Genomic DNA, 23,245 nt, shown 5'->3' with positions numbered 1-23,245 from the left:
GATATAAGGAAGGCTTTTTTTCAAATGAGAGTAATGAGATGCTGGAACAGGTTGCCGAGAGAAGTTGTGGTTGCCCCATCCCTGGAAGTATTCAAGGCTGGGTTGGATGGGGCTTTCAGCAAGCTGATCTCATGGAAGGTGTCCCTGCCTTTGGAAGAGGGGTTGGAACTGTATTTAAAAGTCCCTTCCAACCCAACCCATTCTATGATTCTATGATTTTATAATTCTGTGAAGGAACTCCAAAGGTTTCTGATTTAATATTGAAGTTCCCTGAACTCCTTTTAAGCAGCTAACAGTAAATTCAGAGGAAGTATAGTAATAGAACATACTTCGCTTCTCTTAAAATGAAGGTGAACTTCCCTACAAGGCTCCTTAAAAGAACTGCCCAATTACATGAAATTGCCACAGGAGAAGTACAAATCTTAGCAGTCAGATTTTACCAATGGTATGGGAGGTTTTAATAATTTAAAGCAAGAAGTGATAATCTGTGTCAAATATAACAGACTGTCCCAGAACCCCATTTTTGGGCAACTCCTTGCTTGATGCAGTTTTAGTCTGCCAACTCCTATATGTTTAAGTGACACCTCTAAGTAAGCTCTTACTGGAAACCCTTCTACATCCTTATTTTGAAAGCAGTCCCTCTATTTTATGGTAGCCCACCACAGCTGTCATCATATTATATTAGTATCTGCATGGCAGAAATCTGCCTGTGTCCAAACTTGTCTGGAATCCCCCTGGTCTCTCAGCAGAGGCTTAGCTGCAGCTCTACGGCCTTTAGCCGTCTCAGAGTGTGAGGTAAGTTTGCTTATGTCTGCTGGCAAAAAAAAAGGTGCATCTGTACCTTAAGTGGAGACTAGCCATAAACTGCTCAAATTCCTGATGCTATCTTCCTTTTTTCCATGTAATAAATTCCATTTCTTTTTGCTGCCTTCCCTTGAAATGGTATTTTTATTTGTATTATTTCAGCAGAATTGACGTCTGCTCTCCTAAAACCACTCAAATTTTGCTTTTGCGGTTTGGGGTTTTTTAGGGGAAGGGGGTGTTACTTGTTTGCTTTTAAATTTAGTGGCATGAATGGGTACTGCAACTCTCTTAGCACGGCAGCTTTTATATCCTTAGCTAGCTCCCACAAGTCTAAGCAGTGCTCATGCAGAGGCCATTAGTTTACATATCTGTTATTAATAATATATAAAAAAATAAATTTTCAAGTCTTCAGAGGCTGACTTATGCCTATTTTAGTAGGTTTATCATTTTATAACCTCTAAGTACTGGAGGGAAGAGATGGATATCTAGCTGGTTTTGCAATACTACCCAAAAATTGCCATGTTTAGAGACAGTCCTGAGTAGTGGTTTAGTGTTCTAGCTGTGCTTCAATGGGTTTTTTTGGTCTGCTTTTATTTGATACTCAAAGTGAAATGTCAAGAAAATCACTCTTAATTTGTACCCTGCAAATAAGTGTTCCAAAGAAGAGCAGTATAAAATCTCCAAAAATCCTCTAAGTAATACCCTACTATGATATTTGACCATCTGAAAGAAATAAAAGGCTGAATCTAATGTGCACATTTTAACACAGATTTCCCATTTATGTTTGACAAGAATACCTTGGCAACACAAGCCCTCTTTACAGGCTCCTGTACAGAGGAAGGAATAATACAATGTTTTGAAGTAGTTGATGTCTACTAAGTTGCCAAAGTGATTTCTTCTTGGTTTGCTTTATTAATTTGTGTTTCAAATGTTAGGCTAATGAACTACTTCTTAATTATGTGGTTTTGTAAATATTTATGTGAATGATCTGACATATTGCAAACAAGCTGAATGGTACATCCCGATACATTTAAAAAACTCTAGTAAATTGTAACAAAGGAGAGTGATTTAGACATCAATCTGACTTCCCCTGCATGAGTTCTACAGCAAGAAGCAACGTTTAGACAAACCCAGAATGAATTATTTGAAGGATAAAGAAAAAGCAAAAGTGATAGATTACTGGGAAAAGTGCTCTAGTGCAGAAATCCTGTAAGAATGTAGAACAGTGTCCATACTAATGGAAGCTGAATTGTTCCAAACATTAAAAAAACCCGTCAAAATGCCAGAGAACTTGTTGGGATAAGGAACTATCCTCCACTGGCTCTGTAACAGAGGAATTAAATGACCTCATTAAGAAGTCTTTTCTATCTAGGACACTGGAAAAGAAATCCCACTGTTTGTTCATATAAGGTAGAAAGACGTTCCACAGACTAAAGCATAACTTCATACAAGCCTTGTGAATTACTCAAAGTGCTGAAAACTCCTGAGAAGAACCAGATATTTGCAGCTGCTGCCAGTGTGCCATAGCATACCATTCCACTGCAGTATTTGGCACTACAGTAGTAGCTCATTTAAAATTAATTTAGTTTTCATTAATAATAACCCAGGGCACATTTAGACTGTAGGCCACTACTTTGCATTTGAATCCTATGAGATCATGATGTGCTAACAAAGAGATATACCATTGTTTGGAAAGCAAATGCACAGTACAATACAAGCAAATATGCATAGCATATAGGGCCTCTGCCTTCAGTGCAGCATATTATGTTTAGACACCTTAAAGGTCTCTCTTTGGTCACTCACACACCTGTATTTGTTTCATACAATGAATGCCAGTAGATGGCTTTGCTACTCAGAGACACACCTGCAGAGAAGCTAGATTTAAACACAAGCACTTTTGCCCTGAGAGCACAGGGTCCTGCAGCGTACCTTCTTCTGGGATCAGGAATCTGACTCCAGCTCAGGCAGCAGCCAGACTTACTAAAGGTTTCTCAGCAGCACAAGCAAAACTGACTTAGGTCACATCAAATATGGGGTGAGAATAGGAAGGGGTGGCCAAGATCTTTTCTCCTCCTAGCATGGTAAAAGGAGACATTGGAAGCACCAAGTGTCCCCCCATAAGAAAGCAGCTCCAACTCCATTTGCAGACTGCTTCCTTTGACACCTTTGAATACCCCCTCCAGTTTCCAGGCGAGGTGAAAGGATCAGCAGGGCCTTGCAGAGCTTGAGTGAAAGCACAGGGGGCAGTCAACTAAGGTAGAAGCCTCTGCCTCAGACAACATGCTCTTCCAGACAATCAACTCCTTTGCCTGGCCTATACCTAGAACCAGCCCCATAGTGGTCTTGTACCTCTGGAGAGGTTCCAAAAGCCACAGAGAAAAGTAATATTTTAAACATTTAAACACTATGCAGAAAGCCATAGTAGTAGTGGCTATTTTTGGATGTAAATTTTCTCCCTTGTTTTGTTGCTTCTAAATATCTGCCATACACCTTCTCTATACCAGCCCTACCACTGTTGTTATCACCAGTATAGCTGAACAACAATATGACAGCTAAGACAAAATTACTATAGAAATAAACTTTGGCACACCCTTTCCACTCTGTTCCCCATCCTGGTCTGAGAGACACTGCTTTTTTTCGTGTGCTTAATTGCATAAGTTGCAATGGGTTTCACAGTGTTATTGGAACCATGCAAATTACCAACAACAACTATGCTTTTGGAACATAACAGATATAAAGTAAGTGAAATTATCTCACAACCGATAGCTGTTTGCTTGGGGATTTTTGTTTGCTTTTTTGTGGTTGGTTTTGGTTTTTTTTAATGGAAGTGTGAAAACTGCTTGGCTGTGCATTTCTTTTGCACTGGTGGCTGCAAACATTTTCAATACAACAGAGAGAAAGGAGCTTTGGTACAATTAGATGGCCAGTTGCTAGGGACTAAAGCTCCTCCTGCCTGTCCCAGAGCTCAGTGTTATCTTCAGCTCTCTGTTCCTGAATTAGATATTAAATATACCAAGGCTGGTGAGAGAAACACTCGTGGATGCTGAATCTTTTTCCTCTTGTCTACAGCACTGCAAAGCACCCAACACTGCCTTGTTTTCTGATAGATGCCATTTGGCCAGTACATTCCACAGGTCCATGGCATCATTGCAATCCATGTGACATGGAAACCAGCCCCAATTCCACCGAATACAAGAACATTTTCTACTGGGCCCAAGCACATACTTGCTGTGTTAATCAAACAACTGTTCCATAGCACACTATGGTCAACACTGCCTGACCTGAAGGAAGAGACTAACTGCAGTCGTAAAAGTGAAACAGTTTAGATCCCAAGACCACACCTCAGAAAAATAAATTTTTAAGAAAAATACAAACCTTCCAGAGCATGCTCCCCATTGGGTCAGATGGCTTTCCCGTGCCCCAACCCAACTTGTATGCATATATGCATATGTATCCATATATAAAATACCTCAAAAATAGCTAAAGACATTAAGAAACACTTAATAATTTTTTATTCATCTTCATTTATCAGCCTAGAACTTTGAGAACTTAAACTACAAGCTGTCTCTAATGAGATAGCCTTGTTCAAGTATTGTGAAAAGATCTGTTGCTGAATTCTTCAAGTCTTGAAGAAGTGTTGGCATTTACAAAGACCAAGGAGGAGGAAAAAGGAAGATAAATTGCATCAGTTCTGCTGGAAATTTGTGCAATTAGTTTAGTAACTGAACCACAATGATGGGCCCTTTCTTGCTTCCAGTTACAGTCAAAGACAGAATTAAAATAAGTTCTGAAATGCAGTTTGCTGTTCTGATTTAGTAAAGTTTTCCAGAACTTGGTGACAGCCTGCTCACATGAACTGAAGGATCCCCAACTGTCTTCTCAATCACAAATAAATACAGCAGCTTTAAGCAATATTTCAAAAACAAGAGTTGCATAGATGATTCAGAGTAGTGAGCGAGGAACGTAAATTACATTTTGAAAACTTTTGGTCTACTAAACCCTCTATTGCTCCACAAAAAATGTCAAGGTTTTTTTTACCAGCTAATAGACCATGTTTATTGGTGCTAGGTTTAATAATGTCTAAAGTGCTTATACGTTAACAGGCTTGCTGGGCAAGTCATGTAGGACTGATGTCTCTTCTCACTTCCAGCTTGCCTTGGAGTCAAGTAAAAGCTGTGGAAACTCAGGACTGCTTTTCTTCTGCCAAACTTATGTATTAACTTTGCTAGAAGCTGCTTCTGAAGAAAACTGTGATACTTTCATGGATTACTTTAAAAGAGAAACTGGCCAACAAATTCATGAAACATTTGGCAATTACTTCTGAAGCACAGTGGAAAGCTGGATAATACTTGGATGGAGAAGAAAGTGGAAAAATGAGCAAACTATTCCATCTTTAAGAAACCACAAAAGGTGGTAAAAAAGCAACCAACCTTCTGGCATAGGAAATCCCAACCCATTCAGAATAATCTAAGACTACAGAGGGAGACAGTCAGTAAAACTCATCAACAGAATAGCTTCCTAAGCAATTTAGGAAATACCTTTTTTCACACACCTCCCTGCCCCAAAGGGGGCAAAAATCCTGCCTAATTATTGGACCAAACAAAGCTGCTTGCAGTTTCCAGCTGATTATGGGAATGATTTTATGCAGCTCACTGGAAGGACACGTCTAAACTATGACTGTTTGAAAAAAAAACCCAGTAGAATTTGTTCTATTCTCCTGGCAAAATACCAGTACAGGCAACTACATTTCTCCAACTTGAAATATGTTTGCAATTGTCTGACTGGTGTGTTCCTTCACACTCTTCTTCATCTTTTTTGTTCACTAATGTTGCTAACCAGTAGTTGGTGCACCTATACTGAAACAAAATAATTTCAGAACTGTCGTTAAGGATGAAGCTGTTCAAAAAGATATAAGCTTGCAAAAATTTTCCCTATTTTCAAATAACTGATACAATTTAAGGGAGCTGTATCAAAAATATTTATAGCAACACAATGTCTGAGTTCAACCGGAAGGCAGAAATCAGTTAGAGAGATATGTTTATTTAAAATACCAACCAACGGCACAGGACATTACATCATCCTGTCTAGTTTGTACACTATTTTAAGTGAAAGACCACATTCCACTCTCTCAGATCACGAATGCAAAGGCACTCCTATTTTAGCTAAAACATAAGAACAAGGAGTTTTCCACTGAAGCAAAAGTTTTCCAAAGTCTCTACATCCCTATGGCAAGACTATTTCTCCAAGAAGGAAGCACAGCAACATCTCTCTCTGACAATTATTCTGAACAGCCGGATGAGATTTAACAAAGAACATTTCATCACATTCAAAACAGGCACAACCCTTCAAGAAGAGATGAATGAAGAAAAGAAAAGCTTCAATAAGCCTCTCACAGGTGATCTGGATGCCCAATTAGTTATTTGCCACAGAAGTGGATCTTTAGGTCTAACAAAACAAAGCTTGTGAATTTTGGTAAAATATTTCAAAAAGAGAACTCCTCAAGTTACAAGACATTAAGACATACACGTTCCTACTCCTGGATCTTCTGATTCGTTAAGCAACCACTGAAGGCAATTGATATTAAGTAATTAATTTTGTAACTGAAATGTTGCAAGTGTACTGACACCCTTCCTGAAGTTACAAGAACCAGAGACAAGAAACCTGACCAAAACAGATATGACAATTTTTTGTGGTAAATCACAAATTAAATTGTAAATTTGTTTGATTAAATTGTATCATCTAGTTGTATATAGCAACTTTTTTGCAAGCATGTGTCTTTTACAGAGGGGCATCCCTAACAACTACTCTGAAGAAGATTGTTTTGCTTACAGGTGCAACAAGTGCTAGCTATGACTCCTTGTGCAAAAGTCCTAGATAAAAGTTTGTCACATGCAGCTGTCTGGGAAAAAAGTTTACAAGAGCATTACAGCCATATAAACACAAAATCTCAAATCAGAATTTACAAAGGAAGTCAGGATAGTATAGTGATACATGCAAAAAACATAATTCTACAATCCACACAGTAAAACTTGAACATAAATAACTAATTTTAATGTATGTAATCTTTCTTTTAGCTAAGAGGTACAATCTGTAAGTAGTAGTAAACCAGTGTCAAATGTAAAAGAAAATCACACAAATAAAAAGAAAAGCAGGGAGATATCTCGATAAACTCTATACAAAGATAGAAGGCCAAGTTACTGGTATTTAGCAGGACCATCTTCAGGACTTGTGGACTACAACATGAAATGCTGGTTAACTAAGCAAAACCCCCAATATTAGGACGTAATTTTCCTCAAAACCCTGCCATTAACCAAAGGCTATTCATCCTCTCAACTGTGGATTATATAGCTGTTATTAACAACCTTTGAAAATGAAACAAAATATTTTCATTTTACCTCTAACAGAGCTTGTAATTTTTTCTCACTATTGCTAAAGCATCTGAGACCACAGGATAGCCCTCAGTTGTACTTAATATCACTAAGATGTACAGTTTAAAGAGCCAGAGCCACTAAAAATGAAAACACTAGTACAGTTTTGAAAGTCTTGACTCTGTCAACTAAAATTTAACGCCCTTCTAGAAGTGCAGTCATTTCTTTCCACAGAACAGAGATGCTGACATTGTATGGCTTAGAGTGTAATTGTGCCAAACCCTACACCCTACTAGACCACATCAAATTAGACACTGACCAACAGTGGCATTCCCAATACTGCTGTTACATTGCCCCCACACTGCTGTTTTTCTTTCACATCCCTCTCCTGTACTTTCATACAGAGCTGTGCTACTGCTATTTGCTTACCATGTCTGCCCCAGCATGGGAATGGCTCAGAAATTAGTCAAAAGTGGCCATTTCCACCAGCTGATAGTGCTCCTCCACCCAGAAAGTAAAAAAGCAGAACTCCTCTGCACTGGAAATCAGTGGGAGGATTTTGGTGTTAGAGGAAGGAGACGGGAAAAGAGGTCAATGCACTGGAGCTGTAAGGAGCACCCTGTGAACACAGCACCATTTTATGCTGCAAGCTTTATTATGGAAGGAAGGGAAAAAAATAGAAAATCATTATGATAAAACATTCAAATGGCATTGCCCACTGTTATCCAGACACTGGATCAAGCATTTGTAAACTCTCCCTATCCAGCTTTCCTCTAGATTCACAGTGTGAGTGAGAAGAGCAATTTTTTTGAAATACCAATCTAGTATTTGTCAGATACCTGCCCCCCACTCTTCCTTCCCCATCTAAAACAACAACAACACTTACCTGCTTCTGGATCTGGAGGAATCCTCCACATATACAAATTGAAGTCATCAGAGCCCGAAAGGATATACTGTTAAGAATAAAAATAAAAGCCATTTACCACAAAGTATCACCTGAATTATGCTATTTTACTATTGATCTACTTCCTCCAAACCAAAAATGAGAAAGGATAATTTGCATCATTCTTTGCACCTCACTGATCAATTTACATTTAAATGGGGATTAAGTACCAGCATGAAAATGTTGCTTGTATAAATGGACGAAAATTGAAAAGCATATTTCATGTATCTAATGCTTACTGCCCAAAGTGTATGTTTGCTTAGCTAAATAAGGCTATGAATTTTGGTTGGCTTTAATATAAGCATGTCTAGATCTAGATCACACTCTCTATTTTGCAGCTTGCAACTCTGGTCTTTTTTGATGTTGAAGCCTTTCATCGCTTTTTCTCATCTCCTGTACTACCAAGGAAAACTCCATTAAACACCTACCTAAGAAGAGAGCTACCATGTCCATAACTCATCAAGCCAGACATGTCTACCAAGACCATCAAAAGTCAGTCACTGAGAATAACCTTGAATACCAAATAAAAACCAAAGCTAAACATTCACTGTCAGCAAATCTCAAATTGTTTAAACCTCCTCCCCCCCGCACGTTTATGACACATTTCATTTTTTTCCTGCTCATAGTTACTCTGAAGAGATGGAAGGCTGCCCTTTTCCAACAGTGCACAAATGATAAACAATCTCTTTATTGTGCAGAACTTCAGGCAATATGCAATTTAAAGTAGCTTAATATACTACAAGCAGACACTGGAATGACAGGTGACATTTGATGTGGCAAAAAGCTTATGCCTCTCAGTTTGGAGAGGCCACAAACTGCGCCTTGCCTCCAAGCACTTATTCTCCAATAAATGACAGGGAGTACAGTTCATTTCTCTCCCAAATTAGAGATTAAATGACATGTACTGTAACCAATGGCAGATTCCAGTTCCAGTTATACTGGTGTGGACAGTGTAAATCTCTATCCCTCAACTGACATTAGGCTGCAGTTTAATCAATACAGTCAAGAAGCTGGGTTTTTCATTTTATTATTATTGTTAGGTTAGGGGAAAGGGAGAAAAAGAAAGCAATGGAGCCAGTTTGTCCCTTTTCTAACCTTTGATGAGAGACAAATTCTGTTTTGCTTGGCTCAAATATAACTGGTTTCTGCCTTTCATTCTCCAGGCATACATAAAATCATCAGGCACAGTAACATCAAGCAGTGGGGAGACAAGTTCTGGAATAACACAGGACTGAGAAGCAAATAAACAAAAAATATACACTATCACAGAAAAAGTGGCTATAAATTTGCATATATTCTGTTTGCAATGCTAATTACATTAGTGCAGTGTTTGGATCTTTCCTGTCACAAAAATGCAATAACGACCCACTAAAATCCCTTCTCTGGTTTCCTGCTATCATAATCCAACCATTCTTTTTTTCCCTCATTTTTAAGAATGCAGGATGTGAGTAAGCCCTTATGAATGCAATTCTGCTCATTTTCTGACAGGTAAGAAGCACTGATCAAACAAAAGCTCCTTTAAAAGCCTGTGCACACTAGTTCAGCATCACTCATAAACCCATACTTTCCAAGCCAGAAAGTTATTTCTACAAGCCAACATGTTCAAGCACTTAGGCAATTTACCTTCCAAACTGACCTGATGGTGCCAGGAATATGTGCTTCCCCTTTCATTTGACTGCTCATAAATGTTAGCCCACAGCAGGCTGAGCCACTGTGCCAAAACTCCACAGATTAGGGCTCATATAGGAAACATCCCAGCAATTAGAAAGAAAGCACCTCTAATGTTTTGTTAAAAAAACGCTACATGGAAAGAAAAGTTTTATTTATATAGAGATGTTCCCAGCTGTTACTATTTATTACCAAATTGTGTTGTTGAAGCAGCAACTAGTTTGCCAAGGACACATGACTAAAAACAGACTTGTAACTAAAATGCCTAGAAAACTCAGTATCTTGAATTTATGACCATGCACCCCCTCCCCCCCACCACATATCACAAACCAACAATGACAGGGCCCCAAAGTGACAGATTTCAGATATCCTGCATGAGGCACACAGGACAGAAGAAACATGTTATTTACGTGCCAGGAATGGAGTGTCCATGAGACTCTTCAAACCTGCTCCCAAAATTATTTGCAGAGGAACCTTCTGTGTATCCTGTAAGATTCAATGGTCAATTGTGCAGGAAATCTCATGTATCACTGCCCATGGTGCAAAATACTACCTGCAAAGACCATTGACCCCAGTATACTCTGTCTTGCTTTGGAGACAGCAAAATTTAGAGTGCCCTTGCAGTGATGTGTAGTAATAGCAACTTGATGCACTGTCAGGAGTGTAAACAGGAGGTCAAGACAAGTGATTATTTCCCTTACATGGCATTTTTGAAGCCACGCCTGGGGTATTGTGTCTGGCTTGGGTCCCCCAATACAAGAGTGACACTAACAGATCAGACAGAGTGGACAAGAAGGGCTGCTGCAGCTGAAGGCCCATGTCCTGCAAGGAAAACCTAAGGGAACTGGTCTCGTTTAGCCAGAAGAAGAGAAAGGGAAGGGATAGAGTGGACCTCAACAGTTTCCCCCTCTCCAAAGGAATACTGAGCAGCCAGGGACAGACTCTTCTCAGAGGCATGCAGTGGTTACCCAGGAAGCAACAGTCACAAGTCGCAGCAAGGGAAATTCCAGCTAAGCACAAAGGAACAGCATGTTCAGGAGCATAACAAGCACTGCAACACAGCCCCAACACAGTGGAATCTCCACTCTTGCAAATCCAAAATTTACCTGAACAGTTCCCTGAGCAATCTGATCTGACTTTGAAGATGTTCTGCTCTGGGAAGCATCTTAAGTTGGGTGATCTCCAGAGCTCTCTTCTGACTGATTTTCTTCAAAGATTGCCAAAATAAAAAGGGAAATAATTGTCTTGGTGGATTGGGATTGGGCTTTGGGTTACAGGGTAGAGAGAAAGGAGGAGGGGAGAAGTGGATAGTGTCAGGAAAATGCCCACCCTAAACCTTTACACTCCATCAGACATCACAGCTTCATGAAAATACTAATGAGAAGACAAACTTAGGCCACAGAGACAGGATCTGCAGTTCAGTACATGGACTTGCATAAATTAAAGTGATCACAATTTGGGGAATTTAATGGAAGAAACTGACAAAGTACCTTAAAATGGTTCACAGAATCATAGAATGGCTGAGGCTGTAAGGGACCTTTAGAGGTCATCTGGTCCAATCCACCTACTCAAGCAGGGCCACTTAGGAGCTGACTTCCCAGAACTGTGTCCAGATGGCTCTGGAGTATCTCCAATGCCAGAGATTTAATCCAATCCTACCAACTTAAAAGGACTGTGAAGTCCTTCACTTCATTATCATTTTCAAGCCTAATGACATTTGCACTGATCAAACACACTTGGCTAAAGTATTCTGGAGTGAATTAGGAGAAAATAAGTAGGAATGAATTAAACATCTGCAATGCAATTATGTCCAGTCACAGAACAAGCTCAGCTCGGGATCTGAGCTGAAAAAGTACTTATGGCTTTAATCTTGACACAAGACCGCCATTAGTAAATGCCAAAACATTAACTGTTAAAGTCATGTACACAAGTTTGATGTTGTAAGCAGTGGGCTGTGAGTTGTGAACTTTTTATATAAAATTAAATTTTATTTTGATGGTTAAATCTGCCAATAATCACCAGAATTTGATCATATTCCACAACATATCCAAGTATTTTGCATCTCTGCCATTACACTGCCACCACTGTAGCAGTCAGCATTGTTTTCCGCTCTCTTTCCCAGTAAGGATACCTCTGGGGTACATGTTTTCCTGGCTGTTCTCACAATAGAGAATTGAATCCCCAAATGCATTCCTTTCGGTTTTTTCTGTAACACTAGGTGATATGGGTCTGACAACTAGGAAGTGGCTTTTCTGGCCAAGACCAAGAGATTGCCAGAACCACCTCATGACTGTAGCCATTGCAAGAACAGTGCGCCACATGAAGCTTCAAGAATGGACACCCAAGCTGCCAAAGTCAGAAACACACCTGATGTCACATTTGGAAAAAACCCCTCAATTCCAATTAGTACTCTCTGCACAAGACAATCAGAACCTAAGGCCTCTAGAGAGCACAGCTGGACTGATGTTACTAAGACATTTACATGACCATCTGTGAAAATTTTTCTTTGATGTATTAATTACTAATAAAACAAGAAGCCAATATTCTCCTCACTAGTTCATAGTTGGAGAATAAGGATTAAGAAAATTAAAAAGTCACTCCCTAGTACTAGAAAAGTCAAAGAAGCAATTACTATTAAGTTCACCAAACTCTAGTTAATAAGGCTCAAATCCTGAGAGAATGGAGTAGACTTTTTAAAAGGAAGGAAAAGAAAGGGAAAAAGTAGAAGGGCTTGGGGAAGAGTAGATGAAAGAATGTCATCCTGCATATGGTTAGACACCACTTTAATTGTGAACAAGGATTTTTGGTCCTAAGGGGATGCTGGAAATGTAATTCCTAGCAGAGTACCTTCTATTCACTCAAAGAACAAAAGCACAGATAATCAAATCACAGAGGTAAGCCAGGGGGAGGCAAAAACATGTGCATTCACAGAGACAACTAAATAGCTAAGACATCAAGCACTGTCCTCCTTCCACCCTCCTCCCAAAGCCAAACTCAAGCTGAACATAACCTCAAGAACCACTGAAGTGCTGAATTAGGAATCAGACCAGACCCTGCATGAGGAGCTCAGATGTCTGGGGGGAACAGACCAATATTAAACCCACCTGTTTCATTGTCTGCATTTTTGCTGCTGTATCTGACCAGGACTTCAGAAATCAACATTTACAGTATTCACATTAACACAAGATTAGACAGAAAAAACACTTGCTGTTAATACTGGAGGTTTTTTAGAAGGGCAGAGTCAGCTTCTATGCCTAGCTGTTAGCAACAATGACAGGAAAAGGCTTCCAGATGACTAAGAGCTGCTGATTCAGAAGTTTGCCTTAGAAGGAAGAAAACTCTCAGGCGTGGTTAGAGTCTGCTCCTGGGAGAAAACACCAATTCAGTCTGAGTTTCAAGTACGCATAAAATGCTTAAAATGAAACACCATCAGGATTCTGAAAGAATTACATTGGACTAGCACTCCCCACTCATTTCACTGTAACTCTTCTCATTTTCTCTCTCCCCAAGGAAATTACAGCAGTTGATATAAATAAATGAAGATCTAATCTGCTGCTATAGTCTCGTAACAGTAGCATTGACATTGCATTTTGCAGAGTACTACCACTCTAGGGAATTTATTTTTTGTTCTTACCACTGCCAGTTTGAAAGCTTTCAAAATCCCACAAGCTGCATTTCCTCAGGTGCTACTGAATATGGATTATTTCAATAAAATCTTATCTAAATTGCACCTTATTTTAGTTTTCAATATCCCCATTTCCTGCTCCTATAAAATGTCCTTTTGCTTATGATCTACATCAGAGAGATTTTTGAGCTTTTGGCCCTAGATAAGGGACTAGCAGACAAGGATTGTGTTTCCAAAAGTATCAGCAAGTCTCTTGAATAACCCAACTAACGTAGGGGAGAACAAGAAGAATGTAGGAGACTTTGTCTTAAATGCACAAATAGAGAAGCACCATCACGGTGTAATTATAAATGCATGCACAAGCAACAGGTAAAGGCTCAGAAACGATAAACATTAAAAAGTGAGTACTGCTAAGCTACTAGCAGGAAAATGCTTGTCAGATTTGAATTTCATGCTGCTGTTTACAGCTTTGAAAGAGACTAAACTTTTTAAATCGCAATTCCCACTCACTTGGGCATGTCTGCCCTTTCTGCAGAGGGGCCAATGAAACTTGGGGCAGAAAAGACCAGAGCAGACAGAATTTTTCTCAGGGTTTTAGTGAGCTGTACCTTAGCTTCTTCAAGTAATGCAAAACCCACATGCTAGGAAAGAAGCACAGAGGCATCCAAATTTGAAAGTTACACTGGTGCTTTGCACATGTCCTTTAAGAGACAGGATGTACAGGCCCTCTATTTTACCTGTAACATAATTCATGGGTGGGGTGTAGACTTCTGGTTCTTTTCCTACGACAACAGATAAAGAAACTGGTTTGGGGCAGTCTGCTAGTCTCAAGTCTTAATTCCTCTTGAGACTTGCACATCCCTTCTGTGGTGGAATATGCACTCATAGACATTGAGGAAACCACAGTTTGACATGAAGCATCACTGAAGTCTGAAAAATATTGTTTGTCTAAAAGAGATTGGAATTCACAGCAATCAGCTGTGAAAAGGAATCCATTTACATGAAGAATATAAAAACTGTGTATTTATCCAAGGAGGAAAGGTTTCCTAAGTAAACAGGTCTTATGCCATTTTATTCTTTGTGGCAGCTCTCTGTCTCAAAGAATTTCTAAGTGTAATTTCAAATTTGACAGAGGACCTGAAGATTCCAGAATTATGGACTGTCCAGAAATAATATTTTACAAAAGGGCAGCTGTCACACATAGGGGAGAGAGATACTCTGTAAGTAGCCACTGAAAACAAAGCAGTTTTGATACATAGATACATCCTACAAACTAAACATCAGGAAACCCAAAAGGGAAGTCAAAATCCCAATGATATCATGACAATCTGCTTCTCATGGAACTATTTTAAGGGGGATAAACAAGCTATAAACAAAAAGAAGCAAAAAGTAAGAAAGCTCCCCTCATACACACATGCATATTTGTCTGTGATTTGTTTGTGATTTGTCTGTGTATATGTGTATGTATATATATATATAAATATATATGTATATAAAAACCACAACCATGAACAGAGGTCTTGTTATACATTACATGTTTTGTATGAAAAAACAGAACACAATCAAATTTTTTTATAGCTTCTTCTAGACCGTTTGTGGTGCCAAGACTGCTCCACATATCCTCCTTACAAAAAAAGCTTCCCCTGCTATTTTTCCCATTTTTAAAAATGACTGATAATTTGCAATTTGATAATAATTTCATGATATCTGCATTTCCTGCAGGTAGAAAACCCACATATTTGCTTGCAATTCATCTTTCTATTGTTAGAGTACCTACTAACTGGATGGGAAACGAGGTAAGGACACAACTACAGAGGAGGAAAAGACTTTTTCAGTAGTTAAAAGGCATCAAGAAACAAAGAAGCAAGGAAACAACAGGGCAAAACAATTAAGAAATAAACAACAGTGAATTAGTCAAGTATTTCCATTTCTTTGCAATTCCTGATCTGTCAGGCTGGTAGCTTTACGTTGATGAATTCAGGTTTTTAGTATAGCATTCTCACTAAGTACAGCTTGAAAGACTGCTGTAATGATCATCAGCTGACTTCCACAGCAGGTATGTTCCCACCCACGTGTCTTGTGCTAACACTGGCACTCCTAACAGCAGTGGTTTGATTCAGTGGCTACAGCAGTAAAACCTCATACAAGTTGTCATGAGTCATTCAATATGGTATTGCCATTTACGTATTTCAACCAGATTCTATAGTGGTCAGATGGGTGCCAGCACAGCCCAAGGGAAGTACAGGATGTCCCCTCAAGGCCATAATGCCTTGTTTGTACCTCGAACTGCAACCCCCATTGTAGCAGCTCTCCCTGTCAGCAATTAGAGAAGTTCTTCTCTCCAAGGCAGTTAACCAGGAGATGACAAAATAATGAGCAGTCACCTGTGCAAGCTACTAACCTCTTATTCCTGTCTTTCAAAGAAAAACCTAAAGTAAGAGGATACATAACTGAGGAAGCTCTCTCTGAGAAGTGTTTTGGAAAACTTATGGCTAAGAAAAGAATTTGCCTACAAGCTATCTACACAACCTTTTATCTTCTGCTTTATAATACATTCTGGAGCACAAATTATGGGGTTTAAAAAAAATATTTAACAAAATCAAAGAGGTCTCACAACACTGTGAAAACAGACATCTTTTTTCACACGAGCCAGGACAGACTGTACTCTTTACATACTAACCTGTACTCTCTGGGACTGTTTTTCAAGAGGCTGAAACTGGCACAAAAAAGAGCTTTAAAGTTTTCCATCTCAGCCTGAGAATCAAACAGGTGCGTCCGAAAGGCTTTTAACAACAAAAGCTTTGTTCCTCAGTAAGGAGCACACCTATCTCATGAACTGGAAAAAGTAAAGCTGCGACACAGCAGACTGGAGAAATACAAATTGCTTCTAGTACATAAATTTCAAAGCCAAAAATTTGTATTCCCACTCCCTAAATCCCTAATCTTATAAACAGCCAACTCTGTGTGGGGCAATTTCAAATGCTTACAGAAGCATCATTGGGAACAATCCATCAATGTTCTTACAGCTGCCTTTTTGTGATGCAGGAAGGCTGTAACAGTAATTTTATTAATGAACAAAAGCAACTTAGAAATCCTTACTGAGGATTTCTATGGCAGGGAAAATATTTCTATTACATTACAACGAAATCAACAAGTTTATCTGAGCATATGAGAGGTGCTACTAAACTACAGATCTCCTGTGATGTACTATGAGGGAGATATGAGCCTGCAAAATTCAAAGTCTCCTGAGTCTGAGTTCCACTCCACCAGAATTTAGTTTCAGTATGGGTCCTTTTGGGCTTACGTATTGCTGTGCAGATGTCTAAAAACCTCCCCCAAGGGCTTATAGGAATGCAGAAGAGAAGGGAGACAGGAAATGGGGCTGGCAGGATGTACCAGGAATGGGGGAAGAAGCAATCAGAACAAGAAAGGTTAAAGAAAAACTCATAGCTCCTGCTGTCAAGACCTTGACTCTGAAGAGACATTTTCAGTATGAGCCTCTCAATGTCAATTACCAAAAACAATGTGGAAAAAAAAAAATAATTTCACTGCTAGCTAAATCTCATGTATGAACCTTATACGTATGTATTATGCATATAGCTGGAATTTAATCTGCTATTTAGATAAAGCAAAAAACAAAATACAGTCTCATCAGTAATTCTTGGAAGAAATCAAATTTAAAACAGAGTAAGACATCTATTTTCTTTTTATCCAAGCACAGCAACATATTTGCACACTGAATGCTTTTCATATATTAAGAAATGCTGACTGCAACAAGCTACTATTCATTAGGAAGTCGTCTGTGCACAGGAAACTTACGATACATTCTCTCAAAGAATAATTCCCTTTCTTCTTGCTAGTTCTCAAACCTAGACATTGATAAGCACTACTTCCCATGATAAATGACCTTCAAATTAGATGGCACAAAGAACACCACTGAAGAAAAGTTCTCTTTCTTTACAAAGGCAGTATACAAACATACAAGACCCCTGGCACCTACACAACTAACCTTGTTTTTGGAAGAGTTACATTCATGTAATAGTTCTGTCCTGCAAAAAGCTGGCTTGTCCCTAACCAGGGTTATTTAGAACACGGATTTCAACATAATGAGGGCTGTAACTTTATAGGGAGTTGGAGCAGCCTTGCAGTACCGTGAGCAGTGCATTCCTGAAACTCTCCTATACCAGTGTAATGTCAACAGAAAAGGCTGAGTGGTGATGTAATGTCTGAGGGCATGCCAGAGTCAAGACACTTTTTGTTTGATTCACAGGGTACAAGCTATTTCCCCCCACCCACACTTTTTTTAAACAGGCAATACGCAGTTGATTTTACAACCACAAGCGTTACAGAGCCTCACATTATCTACACAGGGAAAAAACAGGAATGAACCGATAGCATTCATCATTGTGACACAGGCAACAATCCTTGAGCAAGAAAAACTTTTGGACTATTTTAGTTTGGTTGGGTTTTGTGGTTTCTTTCTGGGCCTTTTTTATGCTGTTGCCCATCACTATAGCCTCTGAGGCTCCTACTCTTAAAAATACATTTGGGTACCTGAAGTCCTGCAATACTTTCTGTATCCTCAGATGCAAGAAGATATTTTCTATACCAGTCTAAAAACTAAAAATCCTTAGTATTTAATCAACATTTCCCAAATTCTAATGCTGACAAGAAGAATGGGAACTCCCCCAGCACCATGACATGACTAGAGAGTCTCACACATTTAATATTTTTACATAATCAAACATCTGTGCACACTAAAGTCAGTGGGGCTTGGGTGTATAAATAAACTGTTTTGTTTTTAAAATTCTGGACCTGGGTGCCCAGAAGTATGGATAAATTACAGTCTCAGACAAATCTCTACAGCCAACAAAGGCAGTGGGAAGCTGAGAGTCACGCTTGATCCATCCAGACTACCTAACCCTTCCTCTCTTTCACAGCTGTATGACTCAAGTGAGCTCCTGGCTAATGCAAACGCCGTACAACTTTGAACCCATTTATAACCAACATCAGAGCTCTTCTTCAAAGAATAGAAAAATCGGTGTCATGTGAATTAGGTCATTACGCCAATAACATGGACAAAAGAAAAAGTTCTGAGCAAATGAAGGTGGGTGCAAATAAAACATCAACTAAACAATGCCTCTCAAGCTTTGGTAGTTGCAAGAAATAAGAAAAGCATGACTGTGGCATCTCTAGAAAAATGCTTATGTATATATATATACTGCTCATTGACTTTGAAATCAGGCTCACAAGGACTAGGACAATAAGTTTTGGAGGAATAGTTTGCAAGGCCACAAAGAGAAACTAAGCTGTTTATCTTCTAAGATCCTGTCACTTAGCTTGTGCTGCCACCCACAATACCTGCAACAACTCAAAACCATATAAGCATTTCAGAATGTGTTCTTAAACTTAAAACCTCAAAAAATCATTGCAGTTAACAAGTGAGTCCTTCTGCATTTTGTACCTTAAAGCATTAATGACATATCATTCTTTGCTAAGAGGTTTCAATCTACTTGTATCAGAGATGCTCCAGTGAAAGGAGGTGGTATACAGATCACTGCACACCTGCTGGTTGCAGACTTCCCTCTAGAGTGACATGTCAGGAGTTCTGGCTCAAAGTCCTTTTGGGTACCTATCACAGTCTGTGAGCACTAAAAAAACAATACTGAGGAAATATTAGTATAAAGTCTAATCCCCATCAGCAGACAAACCAATCAAACTATTCCCCAACGAGTAGTCTGTGTTCTATTTCTGCAAAGAAATTTCATCAATTTAACACAAATACCCTGTCAAAGTAAGAACAATACTTCTGGTCATTTAGGGAAGTTAAGCATTTGGCCTCTTAAAATATAAGGGCAATGTCCAAGAGAACTCTTAAGTTGTGTGCTTGCAGCTCAGAATCTGCTCATTTCTGCCATATCAGAATCCAACTGTTCCATATGGAACAGGATGTTATTTACCTTTACTGTAGATTTTCACCACTGTGTTAAAACAAATTTCCAAAGGCAACCCAAAACTAACAGTTATGGGGTTTTAAACCCTGATGGTCATAATTTACAAGAAAACTTCCTGAGCAAACCACTTTCTATGTACAAACTTCAGAGAAAGATTAGCAAAGACTATAGTTCTGTGAGGAGCTGAGTCTTACAGAGCTGAAAGGCCATCTCTTCATCTCTCACCCATCTTCTGATCCCTATATCACATCCAAATGCTTGTCAGAGCTCTCTGGGTGTCAGTACAAGTCATTAACCCAGGAAAAGAAGTAAATGCTACTGCCAAGTTAGAAGTGGTATCAGTGAAAGGTCTTACATCACGCCTCTGCTGGATAAGAAAGGCCTCCCCCTTTCAGCAGTTCACTTTTTTCCCCAATGCAATTGCATTCTAAGCACTGATGAGTTAAAGATAATCCTTTCTTATTAAAGTTAAAATATACAATAGAAATGCTACTTTATGAGAGGAACTACCTGTGCAGACAACACATAATAATTTTTGAACATGGGAGACTCCCATTTTTAATTTACTATGCTCTATAAGAAAGGTAAATCTAACTATTTCAGACAGCTTAAAAGAGAAAAAAAAGATCAAGTTGGCAGTTTAATAAGGACGAAAAGAAGAATCGAAGACAGAGAAAATCAGAGGTGCAATGTGAAAGAATTGCTGAAGAAGTGTTCCTACCACAAGTGCCACTCACAATTTGAAACAACCTTCTTATCCACAAGTCCCTTCAAATGAGCCTTAGCTCACACAAAATTTTGATCCTATGAGGAAATACAACCAAGGTATTCTGTGAAGCTTACTTTGCATAGATCTCAAATGAAAGACATTCTTTATAAAGGCTAAGAACAGCAATATTAAAAGGTAGAGGGGACTGGAGCCAGATTAAATTGGATACAGAATTATTTCTTCTTCTGATGAATTCTGATTTGCAGGGGTGAAGACTTGTATACATGAAGCAAAAGCATACTTGTTGTATAGAAGGGCAAAACTCAAAAAACATTGTAGTTTTTTTATTCACCTTATCTATCTTACAGTAGCTTCCAACTCTAACCTGCTTTTCTAGATATACTTGCAACTGGAATTGGGTTCTCTGTAAAAGGCAGTCCCTAAGGGCTATCCCTAGTGTTGACAGTCTTAGTCACAGAATTTGAACATTACTGGACAGTTTCAGACATAGAGTTGGAGCATGTGTTGGCATTTTCTAAATTCATTATCTTTTTTCCTTCCAGTTAGAAGATGGGTACAAGCTTGTGTCTAAATGTCAAATTCCACATCTCTCTAACATTCCATATTAAACTTCATCTTCCCTATTAGCTTCATATAGCTTTATGTGAGAATATAATTGTCTTTTGCTCTGTTTTCCAACTCATAGCAGCATTATGTGCCGCTACTTATCAGAACAGAAAGTCTGTCAAGCCACAAGAATATAAAGTTTTTTAAAAATGTAGGCTCCTGAAGTATTGATCACCCTGATACAGAACAGACAAACTCTTCCTGTTAAAATAATACCATACCCATCAGAAAATAGCTTAGAAAGCAGAGCAACATATACTAAGACTTTCCTCTACATCTTTAGTAACAGATGAGAAGCTAAATTTTATGTCAGAGTGTACACAGCTCTACACTGAGTTCCAGAGGAGAAAAGTGTTATCTTTAGGCTGACTAAACAGTGGACCACAAATTGTCAGTGGTTTTCTTCTTAACCAATACATGTGTTTTCCCATTCTTTGTAGTAAGCCACTCAATTGTTTTAAGAGAGTTTCATTATCACATCTTCACACTCCTGTCAAAAGCTACGCAGAACTAAGGAACACTGCTCGAGTTCAGCGACATGAATGTATTTTCTACTTGCAATCTGAAAGAAGCTCAACTCTGCCTCCTGCAGCAGCAGCAATAGAATTAGTGATGAAATTCTTCCTGCAAGAATTTTGCTGATGACAATTAAGAAATTTTCAGACCATAGTTTGATACTATCATAGCTTGAAAATACATCTTTTGTCCTTAAACAGTGCCAGTGGTTATTAAATACAGTTGTCCAAAGACAATATCTGGCTCAAGAATCATATGAACTTCTGTTAGTCACTTGATGTGTGACCTATTTCTTGGTGATTAGTAGTAGGGACAGAGCCCTGCCTCAGTGAAGGAGCAGACTATTCCTTCCTAATCACCTGCCATCACCACTTACAGAACACTGACCTACAAAGACCTATCCTACCTGATCCATTAGCAGAGTATTAAAAGAGAAACATTATAATTTGAAATAAGAATCAGTAACTCTGTAAATATGCAACATTTACATTTTGTGGGATTGCCTCTATGTTACCCAGTATCAATATTGTAATGCAAGGAAGATGCTTCCTTATCCTATGTAGTTGAGTAGATAACATTGTATTAATTGGACCGAAAAAGACTGCAAATATTTTCTTCTGAATATAATCTTCAAAGTAAGTATTAGATCACATCAAACAACAGGTAAAATTTATCATGTGTTTTGGCATACATTTTCCTTCTTTCACAGCCCACATTGCAAAACAGCTCTGAATAAGCCTGTACGTGTCCTGCTTCCTGTTTTACCTCCTGAATCAGAAAAAAGCCACCCTTATAGAAGTGTTCTCAAACAGTCATGGAAACTCTGGAGACTCAGGGCAGCATTGCTTGCTTATTACCTGATCACGATCGCCTGCAAAACAGCAGCTCTTCATAGTACAGGAGTTGAAGTACCCTTGGTTGTCAAACTGGAAGACAGGCAGCCGGCAGTGGATGTCGTAGAGCACCGGGGGAAGGCGCCGACGCAGTGCCAGCAGTTGGGTGCCATTACTGTTGAATCGGACGCTCATGGCACTCTGAAGGGAGAGGTTCCCACCATAGCGAAGCAGGGAACTGGGAAAAGACAAGTGGGAACAAGTGAGATGGGCTGCACATATGAATTGAACTACTTAAAGACAGAACTCTCTTTAATCTTACTGAGGCATTTCAATCCAACAAGCCCAGTAAACTATAATTTATTTAGTTTCTGCTTTAAAGCATCAGTTCCTGAAAAATCTTAGTACGAAACCTGAATGACAAGCTATCAAAATGCTATGACTGTTATGTCTTCAGAAGAGAAAAGTTAAAGACTGTGAGTAGTTTTGTTAATAACAAATACATTTCCTGCATAGGAGCAAAGTTGGACAGAGCACTTAGCCTTAAAAAGGTTGTCCTTTTACTTCTGGGATGTCTGCCTTTGAGACTGACCCTACCAGCATTCAGCCCTTCTTTTTGTTAGCTGGTTCTTTAATCCAGGCAGTTTTTTACCCCTGCTCTGGCACCAGATGGCATTTTATCCAAATGTAGATAGGCTGGCCATTCTCTCTCTTCTGCTTCTATTTATATCTCTACAGGGCATCAGAGGATGTTTAAACTCACAATCAGTTCCAGAAGTCTTAAATAAAAGGAGATCTTACTAACATGTTATTGCAAGAAATGCTAAAATAAGTCACTTAGCTAATCTCAAACTAGCTTCATCTAAAAATACTGCCAAGTAGGCAAGACAATTATGCTATCACATGACATTACTACCTAAAACTCTAATGTGTCAGGATTAGCTGGTTTCCTTGTCCCATATAAGGCTGTATGTTCAGAGCTGGAGTATTTGTATCCATTCTTATTGACATATACAAAACAAAACCAAAGGTTCACAAGTTTCCAGACTGTCTCTTTTAAAAAGTAACAGAAATGGAATTTGTTCCATAAAGGAACATAAAGTTAATCAAAGCACACCTTAAATGCAACTTGTACAGATCTTCTGTTCTTTTCAAAGACTTCATTCAGTTTGTGTATTTGAAATGATTGTGTGTAGGG

General features: G+C 38.9%; 1 protein-coding gene across 2 annotated transcripts in view; it reads right to left on the bottom strand.

Moving 5' to 3' along the window:
* Positions 1-23,245, bottom strand: part of DCAF5 (DDB1 and CUL4 associated factor 5) — a 70,623-nt gene that overhangs the window by 11,448 nt on the left and 35,930 nt on the right. For both annotated transcript variants that reach the window (XM_017742227.1, XM_017742228.1), the window contains 2 exons: positions 22,072-22,285; positions 8,059-8,125 (listed from right to left, as the gene is read on the bottom strand). In XM_017742227.1, the coding sequence (XP_017597716.1) occupies positions 8,059-8,125; positions 22,072-22,285 (281 nt within the window). The remainder of the gene's footprint in view (positions 1-8,058; positions 8,126-22,071; positions 22,286-23,245) is intronic.

The sequence above is a fragment of the Corvus brachyrhynchos genome, unplaced genomic scaffold (assembly GCF_000691975.1).
Source record: "Corvus brachyrhynchos isolate BGI_N302 unplaced genomic scaffold, ASM69197v1 scaffold115, whole genome shotgun sequence".
In the NCBI taxonomy this organism is placed as follows: Eukaryota; Metazoa; Chordata; class Aves; order Passeriformes; family Corvidae; genus Corvus; species Corvus brachyrhynchos.
Note: the sequence above shows the minus strand (reverse complement) of the source record. Positions and strands in the feature narration are given on the sequence as shown.